The following is a 27,829-nucleotide window of genomic DNA, read 5'->3' as shown; positions in this document are numbered from 1 at the left end:
ATGTATTAATGATCACATAGTTATGTTCAGGGCTTTTTTGGCAGAAAAGAACCAACAGGAACTCATTTCATAATAGGCCACACCCCCTGATGTCCCCATTGTTTTACACGGGTTTTTATGCAAAAAGCCAAGCAGGAACTAATTTGCATATCAGGCCACACACCCCTGATGCCAAGCCAGCCGGAACTGTGTTCCTGTGCGTTCCTGCTCAAAAAAAGTTCTGGCTATGTTCTATAAGAGCTGGGTGATTGTTATGCATATTTAAAAATCCAGAGTAAAACCAAGAAAACAGCAAGTTGTTGAATCAGATTTGATAGATTTTTTTAGGGTTTTGCTTATTGCTGGGAAGCAGTTTCTGTTGTCAATATATGCTGATTTATTACAGCCAGAATCATTTGAGTTCTGAAATAATTATTTTGCTGCAGAGATGTAATCATGGTGTTTTTCAGCTCAATGGGCCTTTCTGCTGTGCAGGGAAGTCTGAAACTGAGGAAATTGCAAAATAGTTGCTCATGTGTAAACCATTTAAAGAAGAACCCAAATTTCAGAACAAGATAGACAAGGATTGAGCTAAACTTTATTGGAAATTGTATTAATGAATCACAAGGAGATAATCTGAAAAAAGAAAGAAAGGCATACTGGAATTTGCCTTTCTATCACTGCTATCCTACTTAACTGAAACAAATTCCTTTTGGCTGTAAATCTTCCAAACCATACTTCACAGAACGTGCTCATAAACATATGTGCCATGGATATAGTTGACTCTTAGGGAAAACAACATGACACAAATATTTCTTTAGACCCAATGCTAGCAGAAGAGAAACTTACCAACCTCCAGGTGGTAGAGAAAAAGGCACACTAGCCTCCGTGAAAAACCAGCCTCTATCAATATACAATATACTTATCACCAATTTTTATGCAAAAATGTAGAATATTTATAAATTGATATTGAAATAAATCACATTCAAATAATAAGAACAGTGACCAGTTTGAAATATCAATTTACAAATATTCTACATTTTTGCATAAAAATTGGTGATAAGTATATTGTATATTGATAGAGGCTGGTTTTTCACAGAGGCTTGGGTGCCTTTTCTCCTGCTCCAATTTCCGCGTTACTCTGTTTGGTTGCCTTAACCTCCAGGTGTTAGCTGGAGATTTCAGAAGATTACAACTGATCTCTAAACAACAGAGATCAGTTCACCTGGAGAAAATGGATACCTTGAAAGGTGTATTCTATGGCTTTATACCTCACTGGAGACCCTCCCCTCCAAACTATGCCCTCCTCAGGCTCCACCACCAAAATCTCCAGGTATTTTCCAAGCCAGAGCTGGTAACCTTAATGCTGTTATGAACAAGAATCATGATATGCTTGTGAGAACAGAGGCTATTCTGAAAGCTCATTGAGGTGCAGCAAAAGTCTTGTATGGCATCCTGGAGTCCTGCAGTCCCTTTCATTTGCTCTGGCCTCCTCCTGAGGTCATAGAATCAAACCTAAAGGCCCTTCAGAAAGCCATATACAAAAAGTAGGGTTGCCAGCTCCAGCTTGAGAAATACCTAAGGGTGAAGATCTAGGGGTGGAGTCTGGGGAGGGAGGGATCTGGGGACAGGATGGTGGAGTATACAGCCAGTGTTCACTCTCTGAAGGTGCTATTTTCTCCAGGGGAAATGATCTCTGTAGTCTGGAGATCAGATGTAATTTCAAGAGTTTCCAGGCCTTGCCTGGAGGTTGGTAATCCTAAACAATAGCCATCCTAAATGTTATGGTGCCAGCAGTTGTGCCCCTTTGTTTAATAATTTAAAAATATTAGTCTACTTTTAAATCCAGAAAGAACTTGCAAAAGTGGGTAACAATCATAATAGTAATACTATCAAACAATCTAGTAGACAAACACTCAAGTCCATAAAAACCGCAGTATCACAAAGGATTTTTTTAAGTATTCAAAATGAATTTTAAAAAGTATTTTAAAAGCATTCCTGTGCATGAGGGAAAAATTAGATACCATCCAGACTAACAGATGGAGAAAAAAAAGGCACTCTGTAATTTGGCAGTAAGCAGAGGGAGGGCCTAACACATTTCTTGAGGAAGAGAACTCTGCAACCTCACACACACACCCCACTGGCATAGTGTCTCCCTTTAATGTTGCTGCTCCATTGCCCTGAATCATTATTGTCAGGAATCCCAGTTTAATAAGGTAGCTCTTCTCTCCTCCTCTGAGGTTCCTCTGAATATGCTTGGCCTTCCTAGAAGCTGCTTCTCCCTTATCAGTAAACGGAGATTAGGCTTCTGTGGCACTCACTACCTGTCCTATGGTAACTTAAATTTATCCACAGTAGTGGGTTTGCCTGAGGCAAAACTACAGAAGTGATGTCTGTATTCTCTAGCCAGAGTACATTCTCTCTCTCTCTCTCTCTCTCTCTCTCTCTCTCTCTCTCTCTCTCTCTCTCTCTCTCTCTGCTGCTGCTGCTGCTGCTGCTCCCCACATAGCCCTGAAAATGATAGTGAATGAAGGCAGAGTGCCATTGCATCTAAATTTACTATAATTAATTATTGAAATCTTATTCTCTGGATACCCATTTAAGAAAGTTGTCGCCATACTGAGCCTGCTTAAGAAAAAGTGGTGTCCTTGAAATAGCAGTCAGCCTCTCCTCCTTTTCATATGTCCCAGTGTATCTGAATACTATTTCTCTTTATGAGGCAGGCTTGTCAGAACCAGTTTTGTGTGTATCAGCTTTTAGTAACCCTGGACTGAGTCCTGGCTATTCAGCATGACATTCATTCAGCCTAGCTGAGTTTTATCTATTGTAGCTGATTCATGTACCACTGCTGCCATCTTATGGAAACAGCACTTTTAAAAGTTCTATTATTATTTAGCTTGAATTTCTTAATATGCTCAGCAGCATGTGCTGTTCTTTGGAAGTGTTGCAAGTATAATAATCCAGACATGTGAACAGCTATAAAAAGGCAATATTTAAATGTTATTATAACATGGATAGTAATGTGAGGGATTTCAAAAGGGAAGTGATGTCCTTTGAAGCTGACATTACCTCTCTGTAATCTCTGAAGCCAAGTTTTAATTCTGAAAGAACACCAAGCCCACCTCGAGGTTGAGAATTCTCATTTCAGTAATAGCAAATAAGTAGAGGACTTAGTGGATAGCCTTTGGCAAATCACTCACCTTGGCTCTCCATCTTTGAAATCTTCATCACAGCATGACATTGAAGTGCTTTATGTATGGTATATGAGTTCAATTTTTTCTTCTCTGTCTGTACTCCACATCCTATATAGTTTCAAAACTGGTAGTTGCCATTGTTAAGACTATTATGACTGAATTTACTTGCATGCCTTCGGTCATTATTTCTGTTCTTTTCATTTTTCTACAAACATGCTGGCAAAATGGGCTCTTGTTCATGGATGCTCATGCTGGAATAATGTTAATCCTTACGGTGCCACAAGACTCATATTTATTTTTGCAGCCTCTTAGTTAATACTATAGCAAACAGGGTCATTTCCCTGTTTCTCCGCAACCTCTTCTCGCTGAAGTCTTCCTTGTTCCTGAACTGGTATATTTCCACAGACAGCAGGTATACATTAGTTGGTTACTGAGATATTTTTACAAACATGACCTGGGCTTCAAATTTTACTGTTTTCTTTGTTCAGAACGTCAGGTGGTTTCTAATCACTTACTCGGTTTTTTACATCTTTGTATAACACTACTAATGTTTAGGGTGTCCTGTCTCTAGGTCCTAATAAGCTATTTGCAAAGTCCTGGATGATGCCACTCTAATATTTGTTTTAGACATATTCCATAAATCAAAAGTATTTTTCTATTGGGGAAACAATGCTTTGCAGTCACTATCTTCACTTTAAAACAGGTCTCCATAACTGGTGATCTACTAAGCAAAATGTAGCCCATCAGCCATGAACTATATTTGACAACATCCAGTTTCACCAACCCAGAGACAAAACATAACTGATGATTTCCTATGAGGGTTGCTATGTTGGATTGGTGGTCATTAATTGTGTAAGCCTACTTTCAAATAATATATCCAATGTTTGGGGTGGGGGGATTATAATATTCACTTTCATTTTCCCTGCTAGTTTGGTTACAATTGTGTTAGTGTGAATGCTTGTTCTGTTAGTTATCTTCTTCCACAGTTCTTTAAATATGCTGGAAGAAATTCTGTGGTTGATGATCTCATCCTGCTGCTTTCAATGGAAATAAGGCTGATCTCTGGGTGAGATGGGAAACTGTTTTCACATCTTATTAGATAATGGATGAGATGTAAAATCAGTTCCATGGTGGAAGAACGCCCTGGAGGTTGATAAGTTTGTCAGAATAAATAGGCCTTCCCTGACACAAATGCATTAAGCACTCCCCTGTTACAGCACAGCATGGTTTATTAAAAAAAAAAAAAACAGACTTCAGTTTAAGGAAATATAGGCTGGCTTTCAGGACTATTTCATTTGTTCTAAGTCAGTGTCATGGAACTCCTCCAGTCCTATAGAAATGAATTTAGCATTTACATCATATTTATAATCATTAACTAACAAGCCCATTTCACTGAACTGTTCTTCATACATTCTTGTATTAACCAAGAAAAGCCTCTCCAGGGGACTTAGGGGACCCAAGGAAGGCAAGGCAGAAATGGGGCCTGCAGGGGAGAGCAGGGATGTTCTGCCACAGCCTTATTTGTGGCAAACTGTGTAAGTTCCATACAGGTGCAGGTAAATTAAGCTCTGGCAGTCTGTGAAAGTTAAAAGTGGACTTCAGAGGCATTGATTTTGTGTGAAGGAACAGTGTAGGAGAACGAGGTTTGATTAATTTTCTAGCATCCTGACTATTTTTCTACTGAAAATTGCACCATCCCAGTTGGTTTCCCCCATGGAGTTCCAGATGTGCTTACCCTTGTAGGTATATGTCTGGAACTCCATTGGGGATAAAATCAGTTTAGGGGAAATTTGAAGCTGAAAAAAATAACTGGCATAGAAAAGGCTAAGCACCTCTTCTCAACATGTCTCAAATATAACTGCTTTTCATTTTTAAGAAATGACAGGGCTTTGTTATGTGAATTTCTGCTATTAGGCATCAGTGCTGCTGTGAGGGAATGGATTTTCTCCAATTCTAAAGTCTTGATAACTGATTAATGGACCATTAGAACTAGGTAATAACTTATATGCCTCATGCCCATATGCTCATGACACTCAGTACATATCTCCATAACATATTGTTCCCAGGTCCATTCCTATGTCAAGTCAAGGGATTGCCAAGCAGATGTGTGTAAATTTTCAGGTGTGCAGAGAAGCAGTTTGAATTGGATTTGCAATATGTGGGGAGATCAGGGCCGGCACTCCCACTAGGCAAACTATGTGGTTGCCTATGGTGCCAAGAGGCGAGGGTGGCAAATTGGGCTCTCACCCCCCTCCAGTGCCCCAGGCACGCACTTAGCTTGCCTCCCTCTCCCTTCCCCGCTGCTGTTAGCCCCCTCCGGGCCGCCACCACCTGCCAACCCCCCTGGTGTGGCGTCCTGCCCGCCCCACCCCCCCAGGTGCTCCGCTCACCTGCTCGCCACCACTAAGAGCGGTGGCACTCCACTCGCTCACTCCCTTCCCCCTGCTCACTGGCTAAAAGTAAGCTTAGCCGGCTTCACAGCTCACGCCTGCGTGTTTTGTCTCTTAACAAAACGCGCAGGCTGGGAAGCCGGCAAAGGGAGCGAGCAGCAGGTGGGCAGGTGAGCAGAGCAGCAGGGGGACCAGGCAGGACACCATGCGGGGGGAAGGGACATGGAGCCGTGGGGGGGAGCCATGGGGGGCGCTTTGGGGGGGACTCCAGGCAGTAAGTCTGCCTAGGGTGCCCCAGGGCGTCGGGCCAGCCCTGGAGGAGATGTAAACCTTCCTCTATGTCCTATTTTCCCAATCTAACTAACAGCAAGGGGAACCCTGTTGCAAAGAGGCAACAGAAGCATGTGGGCTGCTGGATTAGTTCTTTCCATGTGCACAGCTGCTGATTTGCAATCTGTACCCAGCGTGTGCTATAAACAGGTGAGATCATGACCTTTGGCCATGCTGGTCACTTTTAGTCATCCAGCCAGCCATGCATGATACTGATCTGGCAGCCTTCATATCTCACCTGCAGGTGAGTTGGAGGACCATGAAATTACAGGGAAATCATTGATGTGTGTTTGCTGTTACAGAAAATGGGTAGCCACACATGCTTGAAGGCAAGGGTAGGTGATAATGTCATGATAACGAGCCAAGCAAACTCTTAGATTGGTTATAATTGGTGGAACAATTGGTGTTTTGATTGGTTATAATTGGTGGAACAGGAAGAGATTCAGCAAAGGCTGGATTATCTAGGTGAAATTTTTCAACTATCACTTTTTTTATTAGTGCTACAGCACAGGCAATTCCATGACATCTTAGAAACAAGTTCATTAACTTCCTAGCACTACAGCACTTTCTTTCTCATCTCGCATAAACCTGCTTCTCTTTTGGAATGTATTACAGCTGGCAAAACTTTCTAAGAATACTTATTACTCCCTCTGTAAAAGCATGTTGCATGTGAGATCTTTGTTTGCTTTGTTTTGTCTTCTCAGTTCTTAATTTATATCACGGCAATATTACTTCTCTTTCCCCCCATTACTTGTCTCAAAAAAGGCTCTCACATGGAAAACCTACATATAATAGAAGCCTCAGACAGGCAACTTAATAGTAATTGCAGCCACCACATCAAACACATTGTGTATGGAAATGTGCAGATACCTGACTAAAATGTCAGGCTTTGAGCAATATTCCACTCATGCCTTCCATCAGCCTCTGTCTAGAAGGCTGGCCACTGACAAGAGCCTAAGAGAGGTAACTGGGCAGACTCAGAGGCATGCTGCAGGAGCCCAAAATCTAAGATGATGAAGGCAAGCTAAGCACAAGGAAAATGGCTATGTTACCCAAATAGGAGATCTCCTAATTCATTGGGGGAAATTAACTTTATTGGAGACAAAGTGAGAAACAAATAACTTGGGATCTCTACCAGTGTATACCCCTAAAGAACTCTCAGATAAACCAAGCAGATGTTCAACTTGAAAGGCTATGCATTAAAAGAGAAATAAAAGGACTAAACACACACAAACATACTTAAGCATATATAAGAGCTAACTAAGAGGAAATCAGAGGGGAAAGAGGGAAAACTTTTTTTGGGGGGGGGAAGGGTAATATTTATCAATCATGCAGAAGTCAGGAGGCAACAGATAAAAGAGCCAGCATTTCATGGGGAGAAGAGAAGAAGCAAGCCATGGAATGGGGATGTGGCCAAAAACACACACAGACTCATGGTGCAGGGTGTTATATTTAGACCCAAAATGCTTCCTGGGGATCTGCTGATGTGTTTACCCCAAAACAATGATGATGAGAACCATTTGATAGGAGATGGATAGCTCCCCCCCCAACACCTGTGGATGTTTATGGCTCTCAATGACTCTTGATTACAGGATGGGATGTTTATCATTTGGGTGTAGGGTGTTAAGAACTGTGCAATTAGGATTAACAGGTGAGGAGGGGGAAGTATGACTGGGCATGATGAAATTAGTTCAAAGAGCTGTAAATGTCTTTATTGGGAGGCCCATTTGTCTTGATAATATATTTCTCTTTAGGGTGGGGAGGAAGTCGCCAGTTGGTCAACCTCTATAATCCACCTACAAAAATATTTTTCCAGGATTGTCTCTGGTTAGCATCTTGTCTCTGTTCATCCATTATGTTTGTACCAGATCCATTTTTGTTTTACTCTTAGACCAGGCAATTTCCGGCCTATACATATGATTTTGGGGTGATATTGCTGAAGGGTGTTTATCTCTAAGTGCTAAACTGCCCATCTGTGGAAGAGGGATTTGATTGCTAATTGAGATGGGCAGAGAGTAAGATGTTAAAGAGCATCCAGCAGACTCAAGGGGCCAACAATGGGAAAATTCTATCTAGTCTATGTTTAATGTTCGCCTCCTGAAATTGCATGAGACAGCACTTATTGAGTCTTAATGTCTTGCCAGTTAAGCAATGGAAAGATTGAAGGGCACCATTGTTGGGCTGTGCTGAGGGCATCAGTTGACCTTTATCTGGCCCTGCCTAACTGGATGGAAATGTTTAGCTCCTACTATTCTCTCTGTTCTTCCATGCTGTACAGTTTTTAGATCTACCAAGTAAGATGCAGCCAAAATCTGAATTCTCAAAAAGGTGTGAAAATTGGTAAAGCAGAAGGCATTATTTTGATACCTTGGTCTTTCAATTCAGAGAGTGTTTTAGAGTGGTGTCAGCTTCTTGTCCTGTTTCATTTTGCATAAACATCAATTCTGCTGTGCTGCAATGAATTGTGATTTCCTATGGTACTTAAAGTGACAACAGAAGCGTGACGGAGTGCAAAATGGAACTGCAAAGATGAGACGTGTGGTAGATAAACATTTTAGTGTCAAGTATGGCCGATATGTCTGTTCATTATATGTGAAAGCCAGATCTGTATTAGTGGTTTATCAGCTTGGCTTGTCAGTGTAGCTAAGAGCTGAGAAATCCTTCAGTGCTCTGAAGGTGGGTCAGGATCACTTGACTCCGGAATGTTATTTAAAAGACCATTTTGCATTTAGAGACATTTTCTCTTGCCCACAGGCATTAAAATTACTAACAAATTGATCGTTCATAGATCATTGGCATGTCAAGACAGATACATTCATTATAAAGTAAAGAAATGGAATAGGCATGATACCTAGACATCCTTTTTGAACAGTGAAAATGATTATTTCTGAAAAACATCTGTAGATCAATGTTTTACTAAACTGATTGAATTTAGCTGCCTCAAGCAGGTCTCTGGAAAGGTGGCATATAAAAATTGCCAAGCAATTTAGGTATTTCAATTTAACTGGGGGGGAAATGACTTGACCTGCATTTGAGACTTTAAAAACAATTTGCTATACTATTGTTAATGGGAAACTGCATAACTCACAGATAAATATCACTTTATAATTATTGAAAATAATATTACTGTTAAGGACAACAGAGATTAGTTCAGCAGTTGGAATCATTTCCTGTATTTTAGATAATGCTTTCCATTTTTTACGACCCTGAATGGCATAAAACCTAACTGTATTAGATGGCTGTTCTTGAAATCCCAAAGTGGCATCTGTCAGTGCACTGACACACACAAAGTCTGGGGATTCTGATGTTATCTCTTAAATTGTTGAGTGATTTGGTTCCTTGCTGTCATAAACCCTCCTCCAGATCTGTACATTCTTTCCACAAATAACAATTTTTTAAAAATCACATGAAAATGTCCATATTCTCAAGATTGTATAGCAGAGATCCACAACCACTTTGAACCTGTTAGCACCCTGAATTTCTGATACAGGATGGTGGGTACAATCACAAAATGGCTGCCATGGGAGATGAGGCCAACCAGAAAATGACTGCCATAGCAGGCAGAGCAAATCACAAATGTCAGAGGTTATAAATAACTAACAATAATACTTTAGGTAGAAGCTGTGCTGAACAAGGTGGCTTTTAAAATGAACATATTGTTCATTGAACATACTGAATATATTGTTCAGTCATATAGTGAAGATTCTTATGTTGTGATGGCAGCTGCTGCCAAAGCAGTGTTTTACTATATTTGCCCAGCTGTTCAGATCTTCAGTGGCAACTCAGAAGCCCTACTGAGCAAAAGTTTAATCTCATCTTGCTCATGCACTTGGTGGGCAACAGAAAGGTGCTGGAGTGCAGACTTCCAGGGTTGGATCATGGAGAATTGAGCCACTTCTCAAAGAGAAGCGGACCGGAGCCTCTGTTCTGGGCAGAGAAGGCGACCTCAACGCCTGCTGCCTACTTTTCTCAGTCAGGGAAAAGGCCAAGACATGCTTAGGAAAAGTCCGAGGGGATTTACTTTGGCTGAAGAGGAGTCCCAGTGGGGTTCCTTTTAGGCTTTGAAGAGTCCCCGGCGAAGAATCGCATCCCAGTGTCTACAGAGGGTCTCCGTGGTCATTAAATTGACTTAATTTCATCACGATTCAAGCTTTCTTTGGACTATTCTGGTATCTAAATATCTGTCTCTGAAAAGAACGGTGTTAAGAAGGATATATTTGGCTGCAAGGTAAGAACATCTTTATCTATCATTCCAGGAATAAAATCAACTCTACGTGAGATAAGGATTAAGATTTGGACTCAATTATAATATTCTAAAGTTGTGAAGAAGGGAAGGGGGTAATTTCAGGACTTTGGGGATTTAAGAAGCAAAATTAAAAGACGAAAAACAACTTTTGTTTGGAATACTTGTGATTTCTGTAAAAAAAAAACCCATCGTCACTGAGTTGCTGAACTGGAAGACGTCACAGGAAGTGGCATCATAAAAGTATCGCAAGATCTCTCAACCATCAAAGAAAGTGACTTCGTGGCAAGAAAAGAAGGAAGGAACCATTGGAAGAAGGGAATTTTTAAACCTCCTGGCCTACTCTAGGACTTTAAAACCATAGAAAAATTTCGGCGGCCATTAAAGGAAGGTCAAAAAACATAAGAATTTAATAAAAAAGAACGGGACTTTAAAAATCAGTGGAGCCGGCAGATATTATGATTATAGGGTGAAACATATCGGACTATATAATCAGAACTAATTTTGGTAGACTTCTGGAGTAAAGGGGAAAATTTCCCAAAAGGGCTAGAAAAATCGTGGATGCCATTTTGTGTGTTTTAAAAACTTCAAAAATTAATATCTTGAGCTAGGAAGCCCTTAGAATGGCGATTTTGGGCTCACTGAAAAGGGCATGTTCTAATCTACAAGACTCTGAACCAGAAGACAGGCACAGAGTCTCAAGATCTTGTACTGTATCCAATGTGGCAGGAACGTCCTGCGGAGCGACGTGATTTTATCTGCAAAAAATTTCGCAAAAGCCTCACAGCCTATCTCTAATTCGAGACCCATCGCCTGACTGGAGGCCGCGTCATTGGCATGGACATTGAAATAACCCAGGACCATCAGTCCTGGGTATTCCAATGCCCAGCCTGCCACGGTCTCCATCAGGGATGGTAAGGCGCTGGGCGGTGCGTTAGGCAGATGGTACACCAGCCAGACCGCCAACCCCTCTTCAACATCCCACGCCAATCCGGCACATTCAATACCATCGATCGATGGGGCCAGGAGAACCCAGAAGGAGTAACTCTCCCGTATGAATAGCGCCACCCCTCCCCCCTGCCCGCTAGTCCGTGATTGGTGAAAAACTGAGTAACCTGGGGGAGTCATCTGGGAGAGAGCCACCATCTCCCCATCTTGCACCCAGGTCTTGGTCACGCAAGCCAGGTCCATATCCTGCTCAAGCAGGAACTCCCTAAGGATCAAGGTCTTATTATTTATGGACTTGGCATTACATAACACCAATGACGGAGGCGGGCTATTCCTCTTGGCCCCACTACCTGCCACCGTCGGGATGAGACGCAGACTGGAAGGAGGCCGAGCACTGTTTTGTCTCCGTCTCCTTCCCTTATAGTTCTGTCTGCTCCCACCGTCATACCTTCCCCTCCCCAGGAGCACTGGGATCCCCAGGTCGGGCATCCACACCTACGTCTGGTGTGGCCTTCGCTAATACCAAGACGACCTCACCCCCCACCTATATTATCTTAAAAAATTAACCCTCCCATCCCCCACTTCAAAATCCTAATTGTCAGACACACTCCTAATTTGATCAATAGTTAATTTAATTAAAAGACCCACCCTAGAACTTCCCTCTAATTGGTTAGCCATTTTTTTAATGTCAGCAATAACATATTAATAGATAGACCCCCCCCCAATTTCTATCCCCAACAATTAATATGCTAAATATATATATATAAACAAATCTACAATGCTAAGCAATTAAATAATATGTCTAATTAACTAACTAATAACAATTCTAATCCATTTAGTGGCCAGCAATATAAAAACATTTATCTCAGTGGAGAGTGGAGTGGAAGTCAAGTTTACCAGTAGGGGGATAGATATTAAGTGCTCTTCTGAAAGTGCCAGTGCTCAAAGATGTTCATAAAGTGCGGTCACAGTTTATATAGATGCGGCTTTGTTGTTAACTAGGGCCTGATGGACCTCAGCAGCTCAGGTGACCCGGGGGGGGGGAATGAGACCTCCCCCGTGTCCTCCCCAACCGCCAGCCCTCTGCACCCCCCAACACACCAGGCCTCCTCACGCCACTCGAGCCCCGTACAGGGCTTCCTAGTCGTGGGTTCCCAGCCATCAGTTCAGCCACTTCCCAGCAGCGTCCCAACAAGGTTGCCCTCTATCTCCATTGATATTTATAATGACTTTAGAGATTTTGCTTATGCAAATACAAGAAGATAAGGAAATAGAGGGACTGAAATTAAAAGGTATTTCTTATAAGTACAGAGCATTTGCTGATGATGTAATGTTTAGCAATGAAAATCCCATATATGTAACACTATTGCTGCTTCGTAAGATACAAGAATATGGAAAATTGGCAGGTTTCTATATAAATAAAGAAAAATAAAAAAAATTGTGTAAAAATATGTCAAAGAGCCAACAGGAAGAATTACAAAGGGTAACAGAATGTGAAGTTGCAGCAAAAGTAAAATATCTAGGTGTGGAAATTACTATGAAAAATATAGACTTGTATAAAAATAGAGAAGCTTTGGCATAAGATTGATGAAGATCTGATAAAATGGAATAAATTGAACTTGTCTATGCTGGACAGAATTGCTACAATTAAAATGAATGTTCTACCAAGAATTATGTTCCTATTTCAAACAATTCCAATTGTGAAGGATAACAAACAATTCAGTAAATGGCAAAGGAAGATTTCAGAATTTGTATGGGCCAGGAAAAAAAAAAGAATTAAAATGAAAATAGTAACTGATGCAAAAGAAAGGGGAGGTTTCCAATTGCCAAATTTAAAACTGTACCATGATGCAGTATGCTTGGTGTGGATTAAGGAATGGATGACGTTATTAAATGAGAAACTATTGGTTTTAGAAGGTCATGGGAATATTTTTGGCTGGCATGCTTATATGTATTATGGGAAAAACAAGATGGATGGATTTTTTTCACATCATTATATAAGAAGAAACTTGTTAAATACCTGGTCAAAATATAAAAAACATGGAGATGAGAGAAAGCCATTACAGATTGTGCCAACGGAAGTAATAAAGTTATCTTTAGATACTGATGAAGAGATGTGGTTAACATTTAAACAATTACTAAAAATACATGGAGGAAAGCTGGAACTAAAATCGGCTGAAGAATTACAGTATAAATATAATTGGTTTCAATTGCAACAAATTAAGAATTTGGTAGAACAGGATATCAAAAATGAAGATATAAAACTAGAACAAACAGAATTGGAAAGAATGCTGTTGGGAGATAACGAAAAGTTGATTTCAAGAACTTATAAACTATTATTGAAACGGTCTACGGAAGATGAAGTAGTTAAATCTCAAATGATTTTATTTATTTATTTATATTTCGATTTATATCCCGCCCTTCCCACCGAAGTGGGATTGGATTTTGAAAGTTTTGTCTTGGAGTGAAATGGACAAACTTACAAGAATCTTAAAAGACTATGACTTGGAGAAATTTAAAATGGATTGGGAGAAATTTCAAAAATATGTGGAAAAATACTGGAAGGTAAAGGGACATTTAGTGATTTTTGACAACAGCTGAAATCCTGTGGAATAACGGACTAAAATTGCAAAGGAACAAATTTTGGATGTTTTTTTTTCATTGTGTTATTGTATTTTTTCTTGATGAGGGTTAAAAGATAAGAATGAGGATGGACTATAATTATTTTATAGAGTTTGATTTTTCCTTTACTTACTTTTTCTTTATTTGTTATAGAATTGATATAATTATCTTGTTTGGGTTTTTTTTAGCAATTTAAGTAAACACCAGCGTTGGTCATGTAAAGGGGGGAGGGGAGGAGGAAAAAAATGTAATGTATTGGTGTTAATTTCGTATCAATTTTTTTAAAGAATATTATAACAATATATTGCAATTTAATAAAACTGTTTTACACAAAAAAGAAAGGTGCTGTAGTGCACTTCATTGTTATTTCCCCTTCAGCATCACCACTAATGGTCTGATTCAGTATATGCAGTATAAGGAGGGGCTGTGGCTTAGTGGTAGAGCATTTGTCTGCATGCAGAAGGTTCCCTGTTCAATCCCTGGCATCTCTGGTTAATGTGAAAGACCTCCACCCAAGACCACAAGAAGGGCTGCTTGTCAGAGTAGATGAGGGTGTCGAACTCATTTGTTATGAGGGCTGGCTCTGACATAACTTAGACCTTGTCATAAAATGTAATGCCAGGTAGCTGAGATATAAACCTCAGAAAAGACACAAACACAATTAAAGAATTTTTTTTAAAAAAAAGTTTACATTTTTTAAACCTTAAAACATTTTTAAAAGATTAGCACTCTTGCAATATTTTGTTTATTTATCTGTGATAACTGACACCTCTTTCTCTGAATTATTGCATCAGAATCTGGAGACAGTGTCTGTGCTATAGCAATCTTGAGTATGTTGTTCAGGTGTGTATCTGTAAGTTGCAAATCTACTTTTGATTTACTGACATTCATTATAGAAATCTCATGGCCAATGCTTGGAGCCTAAGATCCAGAAGAAAATATGAAATGGCTGGGCATTGCGAGCTTTTGTACATAAGCTGCTTCATGTGCTAATCAGCTGATGGAGAAAGTAGAAGCTTTGCTCTGCAGCTTGACTGATCAAGCCTGGCAAAGCAAGCAGACAACAGTGAGTTGCTCACAGGCCTGATAGGAACCCTCTGGGGGTCTAATCTGGCCCACAGGCACCCCTGTAGTACACAACACTTATAGACCAATTGTCTGACTCAGTCTACGGCAGCTTTATGTGTTGAACAATTGGAGGCCTCAAGAACAAATCCCCTTCCCCAATTACAAATCTGAAGGCTAGAATGTTGTGGCTTTGATGGCAGAACTTAACTGTCAGTTCATTTATAGTGATGGGGATATGGCCTGACCTGTTGCCTTGCCAAAAATTATTCTGTGTCTCTACCCAGTGCCTTTTGTTAGAGGTGCTATGTACATAAGAGCATCTTAATCAGTAACAGTTCAGTCATTTATAAAAGACTTTTATGATTCCATAAATAGCACTACAACAGAAATTATTATATAGTGGAAATTTATACAAAGAAGATGGGATTGTTTTAATGAGAAGGCCGGATAATAATATTCATGATTAGAAAAGATTAAGGAGAAGTAATGGGGTGAGGAAGACAATGGATCATCTGGTATACAATCCTTCTGTGGCTGCAATATAACTCCATCCAGGGCTTTTTTTTTTTCCTGACTTCATCCTTGATGTGTTTTTGTCTTGTTTCTTCTTGCAGTTTGTATTCTGCCGTGAATGTAAAGAAGAGTACCATGATGGAGAATGTAGCAGCTTCCTTGAAACAGAAGGTGCCACAGCCCTGAAGGTACAGAACTTCACATCCATAGCACCTCACAGCAAATTTGGTCTGTCCTAACAAGAGTAACATTTGTGTGATTATAATCCAAAGAGGAAACAATGGTGGCACTGATTCTCAAATGGTGTGGCAGGCACCCTTGTAGGGTGACACACTTGGAAGAAGGGGGGTGTACTTGTGTAATTCTAGGAAGGGGTTCTGTAGGAGATAGTGCCAGCAGCAAAGGTTTAGGGTTAATGCCACCCATACTGTAATATCAGTCACAGTTGGACAGGGAACATAGGAGGTTCTGATGTATTAGCTGTTCCCACTTTCAGCTCATTTCCTGGATGGCTCCTTCTAGAAGGGAATCGGAGATTACCTGTTCTACTCATCTTCTAATTCTGGTGTTGACCTAGATCAGAAATTCCCAACATGATAGCCATGGTCAGTGACCATCATATTGACATTCCGTATAATTTTGCCGTGAATATATCATATATACTTCTGTTACATTTTATTCATTTAAACTTGATCCTGAATTAAAATAACATGACAAATGGCATTTGTGATGTTTTGGACTCTATATATAGCTGTGTACAACTAGTCATAGCGGTTCCTGATATGGTTGTGCAGTTCCTTCCTTACCCCTTTCTAAGATATATTTAGCATGTTCCATTGGGCTTTGATTATCACAGTAATCTGAGGTGTGAATGCACATCTGTACCTGCTGTACAAGCAGATACCTGTTTGCACATCCAGATTTTATTGGATTATGGTGATAAAACTACTAAGATTTCTTCAGTATCACCTTTGCAGGTCTTCAGTGACTTAGTATTTACAAGAATTGTATATGTACTTCTCAGTTGTGGATTATATGGCACACACATGCAAACCCATCTATAGTTAGGCATTTAATATTTGATGTCTTTTCTCTCCTGTTACTTCAGCTGTGTTCTGTGTTTATTTGGTATACGATTCCTGTTTGGGGTTTTTTAATCAAGAAATGACAATTTCACTTTTATTTCTATGTCACATAGCAAAACATTCTGATGCAAATTCATAAATAAATTCTAGATTGAATCCAGCCAGCTATTTCACTTAATGTAGGCCAGTTCCACTCATTTTTTATCATTATAAATTAATATTTTATTAAGTGTACATATATCAAAGGAGTCCTGTTTTTTACCACATGGTGGCACTGTAATATTAAAGAAACAATTTATAATGAGTGTCATACTCCTTGAAGGAAGTATACATTTCCAACAAGGAATTAAATGCAATAATTTTAAAGGCTTTTCATAAAATCATTTGCTCTGTCTTAGAATTATCTAATTACAATTTTACAATATTCAAAGTGTCAATACTTAATGTCTTTTGTTTCCTGTATTTATTCCCACAATGGGCCTTATTCCTAGTAGGAAATATTTTTTATATATGTTCTGCCACAGATTAAGAATAAAAAGTGCCTTTAGAAGCTAGCTACCCAAAGGCTGCAAAAAAAAAAATCTCCTCAAGGGCTTGTCAGCTCATATATTTCAAGAGTCCTCAAGCTCATCATTACAAGAACAATGATGATGAGCTTGAGTTCTTAACTGCCACTCCACAATTATACTAAATGGCTGTCAAAAAGCAAAACAAGAAAGATTTGGAATAGGTACAAAATGTGGTGATACACCTGCTGACTGCAACACCTGAAGTCAGAGGGGCGGATAAAGGGAAAGAGATAGAGTTGCCAACTCCAGATTAGGATTTAAAGGGTGGGGCCTGGAAAGGTTGAAGTTTGAGGAGGGATGGAACCTCAGACAGGTACAATGCCATTTCTTCCTGGAGAACCACTATTGCCAATCTTCAGGTGATGGCTGGAGACCACTCAGAATTACAGCTACTCTCCAAATGGCAGAGATCCACTCTTCTTGAGGAGTGTGTGTGTGAGTGGGGGTGAATGGCTTTATTTGAGTGGGTGGGAAGACAACAAGGGTAGGTGGGGCACTCACCCAGAGCCTCCTTCTACAGTCCATTGTATTTTTCTTCACAAAGGGCCTTACCCCTAGTAACTTTATAATTTCTGTCAGAGGAAAGGTACTCCAATCCCTTGATCATCATTGTTGCCCTCTTCTGTACTTCTTTCTGCTCTACAATGTTGTTTTTGAGACAGAGCAACTAAAACTATACATAATATTCCAGATGAGTGTCAAGTCCCTTATTTACTACACAGGTATTTACTACACAGGCCTGTTGTATGTCTTGCATGGAATGTGTGTTTAGATTGTAGCCGCAGGAAGTTTGCACCTTCTTTGAGTGGGAACCATCTCTTCAAGGCCACAACTCCCACCTTAGAATGCCATTATTTATAGCTCTGCTCTGAGAGGGTTGTTGATGTAATATTTAACCTTTGTAGTTTGCAATTCACAGCACACTAAATAATCCAGATGTAAAACACATTATTTAGTGTAATGTGAACACATCACCGGTCTCAGCATGTATCTAATTTAGACTTTTTGTCCAAATTGCACCACTTTGTGAGCACTGAACTTCATTTACCACATTCTTGTCCACTCACCAAATTTGGACAGATCCTTCTGTAGCTGTTATCAATCCACTTTGTTTTTTATCAACCTGAATAATTTTGTGTCATCTGCAGATTGACTATTACATTGCTTAGCCCCGATTCCAAATAATTGATGATCAAATGAAAGAGCACCCAGTACCAATCCTTTTGGGACCCCACTGCATACTTCCCTCCAATATGAGAATTGTCCATTTATTACTATTCTCTGCTTCCCGTCATTTAGCCAATTTTTAATCCATAAGAAGACCTCTCATTGTATCCCATGACAACTAGGCTTACTCATGAGGCTTTGCTGAAGTGCCTTGTCAAAAGCCTTTTGGAAGTATATAATGGCTATTATATGTCCCTTATCCACATGTTTGCTATCCTGCTTGTATTCGTGTGTAACACTAAACTGATGCTTTCATTGACTTTGTAAGCCGAAATGCCCTCAAAACGAGGTTGGGGAATTGTCAGGTGGGCACCTGGCTTAATCAGGATCTTTTTACCTATGTATACAGGATACAGATCCAGAAATTATTGCTTAAATTTACCAAGGACTCTAATTAAGTAAAACAATTAAAATTTATTCCAGAAAAATATAGAACTCACATACAAGGCAACGTGCTCATGAAGCATACATACAGTTCTAAGAAAAATAGAGAGAGCTATAGAGACAACACATGGATAGACAAACAGGGTGATAATTACCAATCGTAGTCTTCAAGGAAGGCTCCAATGGCGACGAAAGAGGACGGGGGAAATGGGACCCTCAACTGGCCAAGAATCGGGGATGGATCTAGACAACGGAACTGGGGTACTGCTAGATGCACACCTGTGAGGAGCTGGGCCACAGGTTATAAGAACTACCTTGAGCCCTTAGGGAATGGGAGGTACAAGGGTGAAGGAAAGGTGGTCAGCTGGTACATGACCTCAGAAAAAGGGGAGGCTCTGCAGTGACCATAAGGGCTGGACTTCTGCAATAGCCAATAGCAAGTTAATTGGTGGCACCTAATTGGGTGCCCATAACTGACCAATGAACAAGCTTGGGCCCTGGTTACCTGATTGGACTTTCAAGTAACAATGGGCCCGGTGGGGAGGCTCCAGGATGACCGTTAAGGGAAAGAATGGGAAAATGGTTAAGGTGGAGGGTACTTAAGTCTATCAAACTTATCTAAAAAAGTGACGATAGATGGCCAAATTACTACCTAAGGTAACACCCGTTTTACACAAAGGAATTTGGCTCGCTGAAGATGGCCTTCCTCTTCTTCGATCTTCTATTGGTACCAGTCTTTGTCTTGAGTTCCGTTGAACAAAGGCTTAGGTGGTCTCACAGGGTCCATGCCTAAGATAAGCTTGATGGTTCTTATGCACTGGTGACATCTGTTGAGTACGTGGGCCTCCCACTTCGATGTAATGGATTCTGTGGTCAAGGCTGAAAAACGCTTGCCTGGACAGTTCCTGGCTGCACAACTTCTTCTGCTCCAATGGCTGAGATGGAGTTCGCACAGAGCGATTGAAAGCCCATCTATTCTCCTGGCTAGCACTCTTCTGGAGACACGGAGTGCTGCTGCAACGGTGCGGCTGTTAGTACTCATAAGCCCCTTACAGTTTGGTAGACAAAACCCACGTTCTCTTGGCAGATGAGTTTAGACTCCAGGCACCCTGGCAACCCAGAGGGTGACTACGATGTTCGGGAAATAGGGGTATTTTCCTCACAGCTTCCAGTTGGGTCCCACAACCTTCTGTTTTTACCCTTTAAAATTCTAAATTGTTGGATACTGGAACATTCAGAATAAAGTTTTGCCCATGAATTCCAATATTTATTCTTCTTCTTCTTCTTCTTCTTATTATTATTATTATTATTATTATTATTATTATTATTATTATTATTATTATTATTATTATTATTATTATGTTTATTTATATTCCGCCCATTCTCCTTAGGGGCTCAGAGTGGAGCACAAAATGAATAATCAGGGCATACTCCACCAGCATCAGAATGGCTAGACTATTGTTTGGAGGGAGACACTTAAATTTGATGGTGAAGGAAAGAAATTATGATATGCATGACTGAACATGCCTCTATATTGATCAGAGTGCACTGTTTATGTAGGAAATAAATAAAAGCAGACAAAGGGAGGAAGAGATAAGACAGTGCTTGTGTAAAGAGAGGAGGTTCTATTTAATGTATTTATTTTTCATCGACTTTATTTATATCCCCACCTTTCTCCCCAATGGGGACCCAAAGCAATTTATGTCATTCTCTTCTCCTCCATTTTATCCTCGCAACAATACTGTGAGGTAGATTAGGCTGAGAGTGTATGACTGGCCAAAGGTCACCCAACAAGCTTCCATGACAGAGTGCAGATTTGAACCCTGGTTTCCAGATCCTAGGTCAACATTTTAATCACTATGCTATGCAAGTTCTACAATGTTGCCATTTCCTTACCCACCCCACCTTCCAAAACTTCCAACATTTCTTAGACCTGTGGAGCATAAACTGCTTATATTTTATGTTCTTGCATGTCTAGTCATTTAGTAGCAAGAAAGTTAATGAAGAACATACGTTCCTAATCTTGTGATATTCAAGAGTCTCATGTGTCACTATTAGAGAGCAAAAACGTTGGCCAATATTACTCTATGTAACTTTTTTTTGGCGCAGATTTTAAATGTTTCCTTTGCAAATTCCATAACATTTATTTTACTGTAGCATGAATCATTGTGGCTGTAAGTACATGCTGTCTGGGAGAAGACACAATGAGCTGTGTTTCTAGAAAACACCAATGATGAAACTGCAAAGCTCAAGTCTCTATTTTTTAAGCTTGTAGTTTTTGCTGTCACCACCAGGTGGTGAGTAGATCATAAATAGCTGTTACTTCCCAAGCAATGTTTCCCATTTGCTGAGCAACAGCTGTGTAATCTCATCTGTCTGTATTTGCTGCAGGTTCATCAAATGGTGATGGCCAGTCTTTTCTGCATAGGTGTTGGTTTTCTGCAATTATAGAGGAATATAGAGCTGTTAGCCACAATTTAAAAATCTGTCTTCCTTGTGGAATCTTGTGATGAGCTTTCCCAAAATATGTTAACAGCATTGCTTGGAAAAGAAATTTGTTTACGTTGTTGTTTTAAAAAACACTGGTTTTGCTAATATCATATTGCACAATCACTGTTGAGCAAGCTACAGCATATAAGAAAGGCAATGAAGAGAGACTATCTTTGTGCTTCCTGTTTAGTTTCTATCATTATTATTAAGGATACAATGTAGTATAAGGAAATGACACTGAAAGAAGTTAATAGAGTAAAGGAACAAATCTGCTATATTGGGGGGAAACAGACAGAGGTGGATCTTATTAGAGAAGAAAGAGAACTTAGCATGGATGTGTAGAGTCAGACTATGGTTACTTTTCCTATAAGAGCCTATATTTTTCCATGAGAGGAAATGAATGGGAAGCTATTTGCTGGCTTGGAGGGAAGAGGTGGGTGATGCAATCGAAGGAATTAACACAGAGACATGGTGGAACATGGCCAAATAAACCAAGGACAAAGTGGCCACGGTATGGGCTTAAATAGTAGGGATGGCACAGCTCGCCCCATTGAGGCCTGCCCAAACCGGCACAGCTAACCCACCCAGCCTGCAGCCACTCCACCCTGCCCCAACCAGGTGGTCAGTGTATTGCTGCAGGCCACCTCTGCTTACCTTGTCCTCTGCCAATCGGCAAATGGCTGTTCTGGGAGTGTGTCTGCACCACACATAGTGATGACTTGAAGCAATGGGCTGATTTCTGTGTCTCTAGGGTGAGGATGCCAGAGGAGTCTCAGGCACAATTATTTCCAACATGGAGATAACATCACTTCAGCACTGGATGTTCAATTTGAATTCCATTTTTCCTTGATTGATTCCATGATTGAAACATGTCACTGGCCCACTCTTGAATCAGCCAGTAGACACATGCAGGGCAAAATAGTAGATAGTGCCCATTTTGTTTATGCAGGTTTTGGGCTGTTAAAGGAGAAGCATGAACACAGAAATTAAACAAATCTAACAGTTGTTATAGCTAACTGTGGGAGTTTCTGCCTTATTATTTTCTGTAGACTCATGAGGTTTTAAATACTGTTGCTCTGACATGCTTCATTCTCTGTGTCCAGATGATTTTCATGTCTAATTCACCAGCACTATACTTGCAGCCTGTAAATTAGGGCTATGCTGTCAGTTTAGATGTTTTCATCATTGATAATCTTTTAAAGAAAAGAAGCTCTGTCTAGATAATGTCAGGGGTCATTCTTGGGTCAAATGTGGACACTCATAAAAGTTAGCCACTATAAGAATATTTTTTCATGAGTAATGTATTTATTTTTGGTGAGAAGCCAAAATTATCTTAACTACTGACTAATACCAAGTACAGGTAACAGAACCACAAACATTTTGAGGAAAGGTGTAATAATATGCCATTTTAAGAAAAAATATTTCTTTCTTTAATAAAAACAGGAAAGAACAAATGGGAAAAAGCTTAAAATCCAGCAACTTAAATAAGTGGTGGTGAATCTACACATAAATTTCTATAAATGATTCCAAATATCTATAAGTAGGTCCATACACAATTACCATCTATACCATCTATATGCCATGTGTTCAAAGGTTGATAGCGTTCTAAGGCCCTCAATCCATTGCTTTACTGGATGTAAACTTCTCGAGAAAAGCTGTAATAATATGCCATGTTTGGGGACAGTGTCTTCATGTACTTGTCATAATCTGGGAAGACTTGATGGAAAATTTAGACACTAGTTAGAGAAAGGCTTTTTATTGTAACATTGCTTTCTTAGTGACAAGTCTCTCTCTCTCTCTCTCTCTCTCTGAGAGAGAGAGAGAGCTTTCTTAGTGACAAGTAGATTAATACATGGGGGTGATTTTACCCAGTTTCCCCTTCTCACTACACTCACTACACTGTGTGGTGAGAAGCTTTCAAGAGAAGCAGAAGTGGTTTGCCATTACCTTCCTCTGCAGAGTCTTCCTCAATGGTCTCCCATCCAAGCACCAATCCAGATTAGCTTTTGAGATCTTATGAGATCAGGCTATACTATGCCACCTTCCCTCCCAAACTACTACTAGAGGTCCATAAAATAAGGTAGGAGCATATGTATTAAACTTCTACTGTGCAGTTTTTGCCTTGAAATAGTTGGGTTGGAGGGGCAGGAAACCAGTGATACATCCCGTTTTGTACACAGATTTTTAGTTTGAAACAGGGCTTGCAGAAAAATTCAAGCAAATTCAGGCTTTCACATATTGTTCTCTTTTTGCAGGGCTATGAAGTTGATGAGCATGCAGCCAGACAAGCTCGATGGGAAGAGGCATCCAAAGAAACTATCAAGAGAACAACCAAACCATGCCCTAGCTGTCGTGTACCAGTAGAAAAAAATGGTGGGTTAAATCAATGACAGCCAGCATTTCTGTTACTATCTTTCATAGTAATAGCTTTCCTTAGGAGATGAAGCAATACAACACAGTCAAAGGTGTTTACCCTCTGGCTTAGCTAAGGATTTTCAGAAAGCTACAGAACAGTATATCGTTATATTTCTGTAGATCAGGGGTCCTCAACTTTTTTAAATAGGGGGCCAGTTCACTGTCCCTCAGACTGTTGGAGGGCCGGACTATAGTAAAAACAAAAACTATGAACAAATTCCTATGCATGCTTCATATATCTTATTTTGAAGTGAAGAAACAAAATGGGAACAAATACAATATTTAAAATGAAGTAAAGTTAAATCATCAAGTTTCGCCTGCAGCCCCACCTTTCCCTCGAGGGTGCACCTGATTGACAGGCGGTGGTGTCCGCCGGGCTTCTGGGTCGCACTTTCTAGGAATTACTGAGCAGGGGAAGTGCCATTTCCACTGCCCCCCCCCCAGCAAAGATAACTTTGCACGCAGGATGCACATCTGCACAACTCGCCTTGCCATTTTTCATTAACCTCCTTGCAAGTTTTCAAGCCTCCCAAATGTTAAGTGGCACCCGGAGGCTCTTCATATGCCTTCTCGAATAATAATAATAATAATAAAATAGCAGCAGCAGCACTAAAACCACCAAAGACCCCTGTGCCTAGGCACATGTGCTCAGAGTCATAAGCAAATCCCCACTAAATGCAATGGGGATTACTCACTAGTAAACGATCGCAGTCTTAAAGGCACGCTTACCCAGAAGAAAGTCCCTCTGAACCTAGTGGGACTTACTTCTGAGTAGACAAGCTCAGCGTGCACTGTTAATCGCCCTCCCCCCGCCGCTGGTCTCAACGGGAGGAAGCGGAGGACTTGCTTAATGTGAAGGGAGAGCTGCTTTCGAGTTTACTGGGGAGCAAGGCTCCCTGAACAACTAGCCCGCCCCAAAACACTCATTGGAGGGGGGAGCTGTTTATTTCTGCTGGCTCAGCCCCGGGGGGGGGGGGAGCAAAACCTTCCCCCACACTGGCTGCGCTCCATTCAAAAGCGCCGTCTGCAATTCCTTACCAGTTCCAAATCAGTAAGGTCAGAGATCGGGCTGAAGTCTGAGCGTGGGAAGGGAGGGGGCGCCCCTCTGCAGATTTACTCAGAAGTAAAGCCCCCGGAATTGCAAGAGCACGTTCCCATATAAGCGCGCTTTGGAGTGAAGAAGGGTAGCGGCCTCAACGCAGGAGGGGTCTTGCTTGGCTTTTCCGGAGTCCTCCCTCCCTCTGCAAAAGTTGCGAGGGGGGAGGGTTGTTCCTGTCCCTTCGTCGATTTGCACAGCCAATAGATTGAGGAGGTTTGCTACTGCGCATTTGTTGTTACCAGGCAGATAGTCTTCCAAGGGCGAAGCGGGGCCCTGTCGTTCTACCCGGTCTGATTTTGCCATGACCCGGCGGGCCGCATAAACGTCCTCAGCGGGCCGCATCTGTCCCGCGGGCCGTAGGTTGAGGATCCCTGCTGTAGATCATTGTGGCTTAGCTATTTGTATTTCCTGTATATGAAAATTAATTGGACAAATTTGTTAACCTTCTATAGTCCCTATGTTGTGTTTTTTTATTTAAAAATTGGGAGCTGAAAATCTCTTCTGAAAAGATGCCACATTGAGTATGTCTGTGGTGTTTGGGTTATAGATTTTTGTTTTAGAGATATTATGAAATAGTAAAATAACAATCATTCATGCCAGAAACTTCCCTTTCGGTAGGTGGACAAACATTTATACATGCTATGATAATTTTACTCTCACTCAGAGGATTTCACTTTATCTTGTTTTTGGATGAGCAGCCCCTTGTTCTTTTTCTTTTTTAAGGAGCTATTTCCTTTAGACTGGATAGGGATCACACACACCCCTTTTCTAGGAGCTATTTCCCTCAGGCTTGAAGGGGGATCCTTCTTGATCCTCTCACCCCTTTAGTCACCCTTCCTAGTCAACTGTCAGTTCTTAACTGCCACTCCACAATTATACTAAAACACATGCACACTGTTCTGAATGGCTGGATTGTGATTACTATGGTGACCAAAGCTCCCCATACTACCTCTTGCTGCTGAAGTTTATTGTAGCTCCATGCATGTGTTTGAGCATGCACAGCATTGGAACAAAGACAGAAACACTTGGAAGAATGATGGAAACACTTCTGTGGTCAGCTGGGGGCCCTGGCAGCTGTCCCACTGTGTTGCTACATCCCCTCAACAAGAGAGAAGTCCTGATTTCTTCTAGTAATATTTCTAGATCACTCTCCCTTCAAGGACTACACCATCTTTTAAAACATTTTTTAAAAGTTTGTAAGCCTCTTATGAAAAATACAGGCAGCCAACGTTTTATAAGCTGAGCACTCTGCTTTATATCAATTACTGGTTCCAGATAAAACTTTTAAGTCAGTGGTATAGCCATACCTCCTGGCTCCAGGATGTCTGCAAAGACCATCAGTCCATGCTGTCTTCTTTTACAGTTTTTGTTTTGTCAGTACTATCCAAAATCATTTTAGATATCTCGGCAAAGAGGTGAGGTTGAAATGTAAAGATTGATTGGTAATCTGTAAGTATATGGACTTTTCTCCAAGCCTGAAGCTGCGTGTGTCCACAGTGCAAAATTCCTCTGAAGGATTGTTAAATGATTACACAGAGACACCTTCTGTGTACAGGCAGGAAGCTGACAGTCATCTCCATAACCATGTGTTTGTAGATCAAAACATAGCCTGTACATTTTATAGCTAAATCTGAACCTTAAATGCAGCTTTAAACTGTATATCTCAGTAAGGTTGTCAGATCTTTAGAGGCAGAAACTGCCTTCCTTTTGCAGGATTAACTGAACAGAGCATGAAGTCCCTTCTGTTTCCAACACACAATCAACTCTTACAAGCCTGCTTTGTGCTCATCTTGGATGTGTCATTTGCACTCATCAGTCAGTTCTGAAACTGGGTAGGAATGGAGCATGTCACCCATGGTAGAATGTGACTTTTTAGCATTCACCAATAAATTAACTCTCCTTTACAATTTTTTGCTTTTGTTGTTTTCTTCCAGGAGGATGCATGCATATGAAGTGTCCACAATCTCAGTGCAGATTTGAATGGTGTTGGAACTGTGGCCTGGAGTGGAATCGGACTTGCATGGGAGATCATTGGTTTGACTGATCCCCAAGTAGCATTGTAAACAATCAAAAACTCACTTAACAATATGCTGGTATTATAGAAATGAGAAGCACAACCATAGCTGCTTCCATTAGGGTCAGATCCTGAACTTTTAACTCAGGGTGTGAATTCCTCATTAGCCGCCAAGGTCCAGGAGTTCAAGATATAAACCATTTATTGTTTTCCTACATATAAAATCATCACTATGTGTTTAGGCAATCTGTAGGCTTCTTAATTTAACAATGGCATGAAAAAAATGTAGAGGATGAATAGCACTTTGCTGTGACATATTATCTCTTACTCCTCAAGCACACAACATATTATATTCATTCTTTGGGGACACAAATAACCTATGTCATAGTTATTTTTCTTTCATGGCTTGTTCTTTGCTAAGCTTGGCTTCTGTGGGTATTTTATTGGGCATTCTTGATAAAGATATAGTCAATATCAACCAGTTAAAAACTGCTACACTGATCTTTTTCAACATACCAGTATATAAGTCTGTGGCTTGGCACAGCTCTTTGCTACTTCCCTTTTATATGGTATTATATGTTAATCCTTTTCCTACCTTTACTAATACTCATGATGCAATCCTGTGTAGTTACTTCAGAGTTATTATGCATATTAAAGTTGCCTTAAACTGAAGCAATTCTGCATGGAATCAGTTTTCACTTTTAAACCCCAGTCATGACAAAAGTGGTAGGTAGGTATTGCATCTTATGAGCCCCTGTAGAATTATCTTCCATCCCAGCTACAGCAAGAATTCACTGGAACTGCATGTTGACAGACAGCAAAAGATGCATTAACTGACCATCATGCAGTGGCAGTTTTATTGGAAACATTTAGTACAACTATCAAGAACAATGTGGCTGTTTACCTTTATCAAAGATCGGTACATTACATCTGAAGTCAGTCTGTATATCAGCACAGATAGGCTGATCAGGGCAAATTTTAATGCCTACTGATCATTATACCCATCAGCACAAGGGATTGATGACACAAAAATTTTAGGGTAGAAGCAGACATGATATCAGTAGATCCATATCTTTGAATGGAGATCCCCGCCAAACAGCAGTAAAATAGGATGGAAGTAATTTTAAGTGGGCAAGCAGCAAACGGGAGGAAGTTCCTTATGATTGTCAGTTTTGTAGAATATCACATGTAATATTTTGTTTTAACCATAGGTGGAAGCATCTGCCAGCTCCCCAAAACTGATGGCTACTTTTTCACAT

The 27,829-nt window shown here is 40.5% G+C and overlaps 1 protein-coding gene across 2 annotated transcripts in view; it reads left to right on the top strand.

Annotated features, from left to right (window-relative positions):
* The window catches only part of PRKN (parkin RBR E3 ubiquitin protein ligase), a 1,449,443-nt gene extending 1,422,743 nt beyond the window's left edge, over positions 1 to 26,700 (top strand). For both annotated transcript variants that reach the window (XM_060241955.1, XM_060241946.1), the window contains exons 10-12: positions 15,389 to 15,475; positions 23,298 to 23,415; positions 26,491 to 26,700. In XM_060241955.1, the coding sequence (XP_060097938.1) occupies positions 15,389 to 15,475; positions 23,298 to 23,415; positions 26,491 to 26,600 (315 nt within the window). In that variant the 3' untranslated portion in view covers positions 26,601 to 26,700. The remainder of the gene's footprint in view (positions 1 to 15,388; positions 15,476 to 23,297; positions 23,416 to 26,490) is intronic.
* Positions 26,701 to 27,829: the final 1,129 nt, after the last annotated feature.

This window comes from Heteronotia binoei, chromosome 1 (assembly GCF_032191835.1).
Source record: "Heteronotia binoei isolate CCM8104 ecotype False Entrance Well chromosome 1, APGP_CSIRO_Hbin_v1, whole genome shotgun sequence".
NCBI classification, from domain to species: domain Eukaryota; kingdom Metazoa; phylum Chordata; class Lepidosauria; order Squamata; family Gekkonidae; genus Heteronotia; species Heteronotia binoei.
Note: the sequence above shows the minus strand (reverse complement) of the source record. Positions and strands in the feature narration are given on the sequence as shown.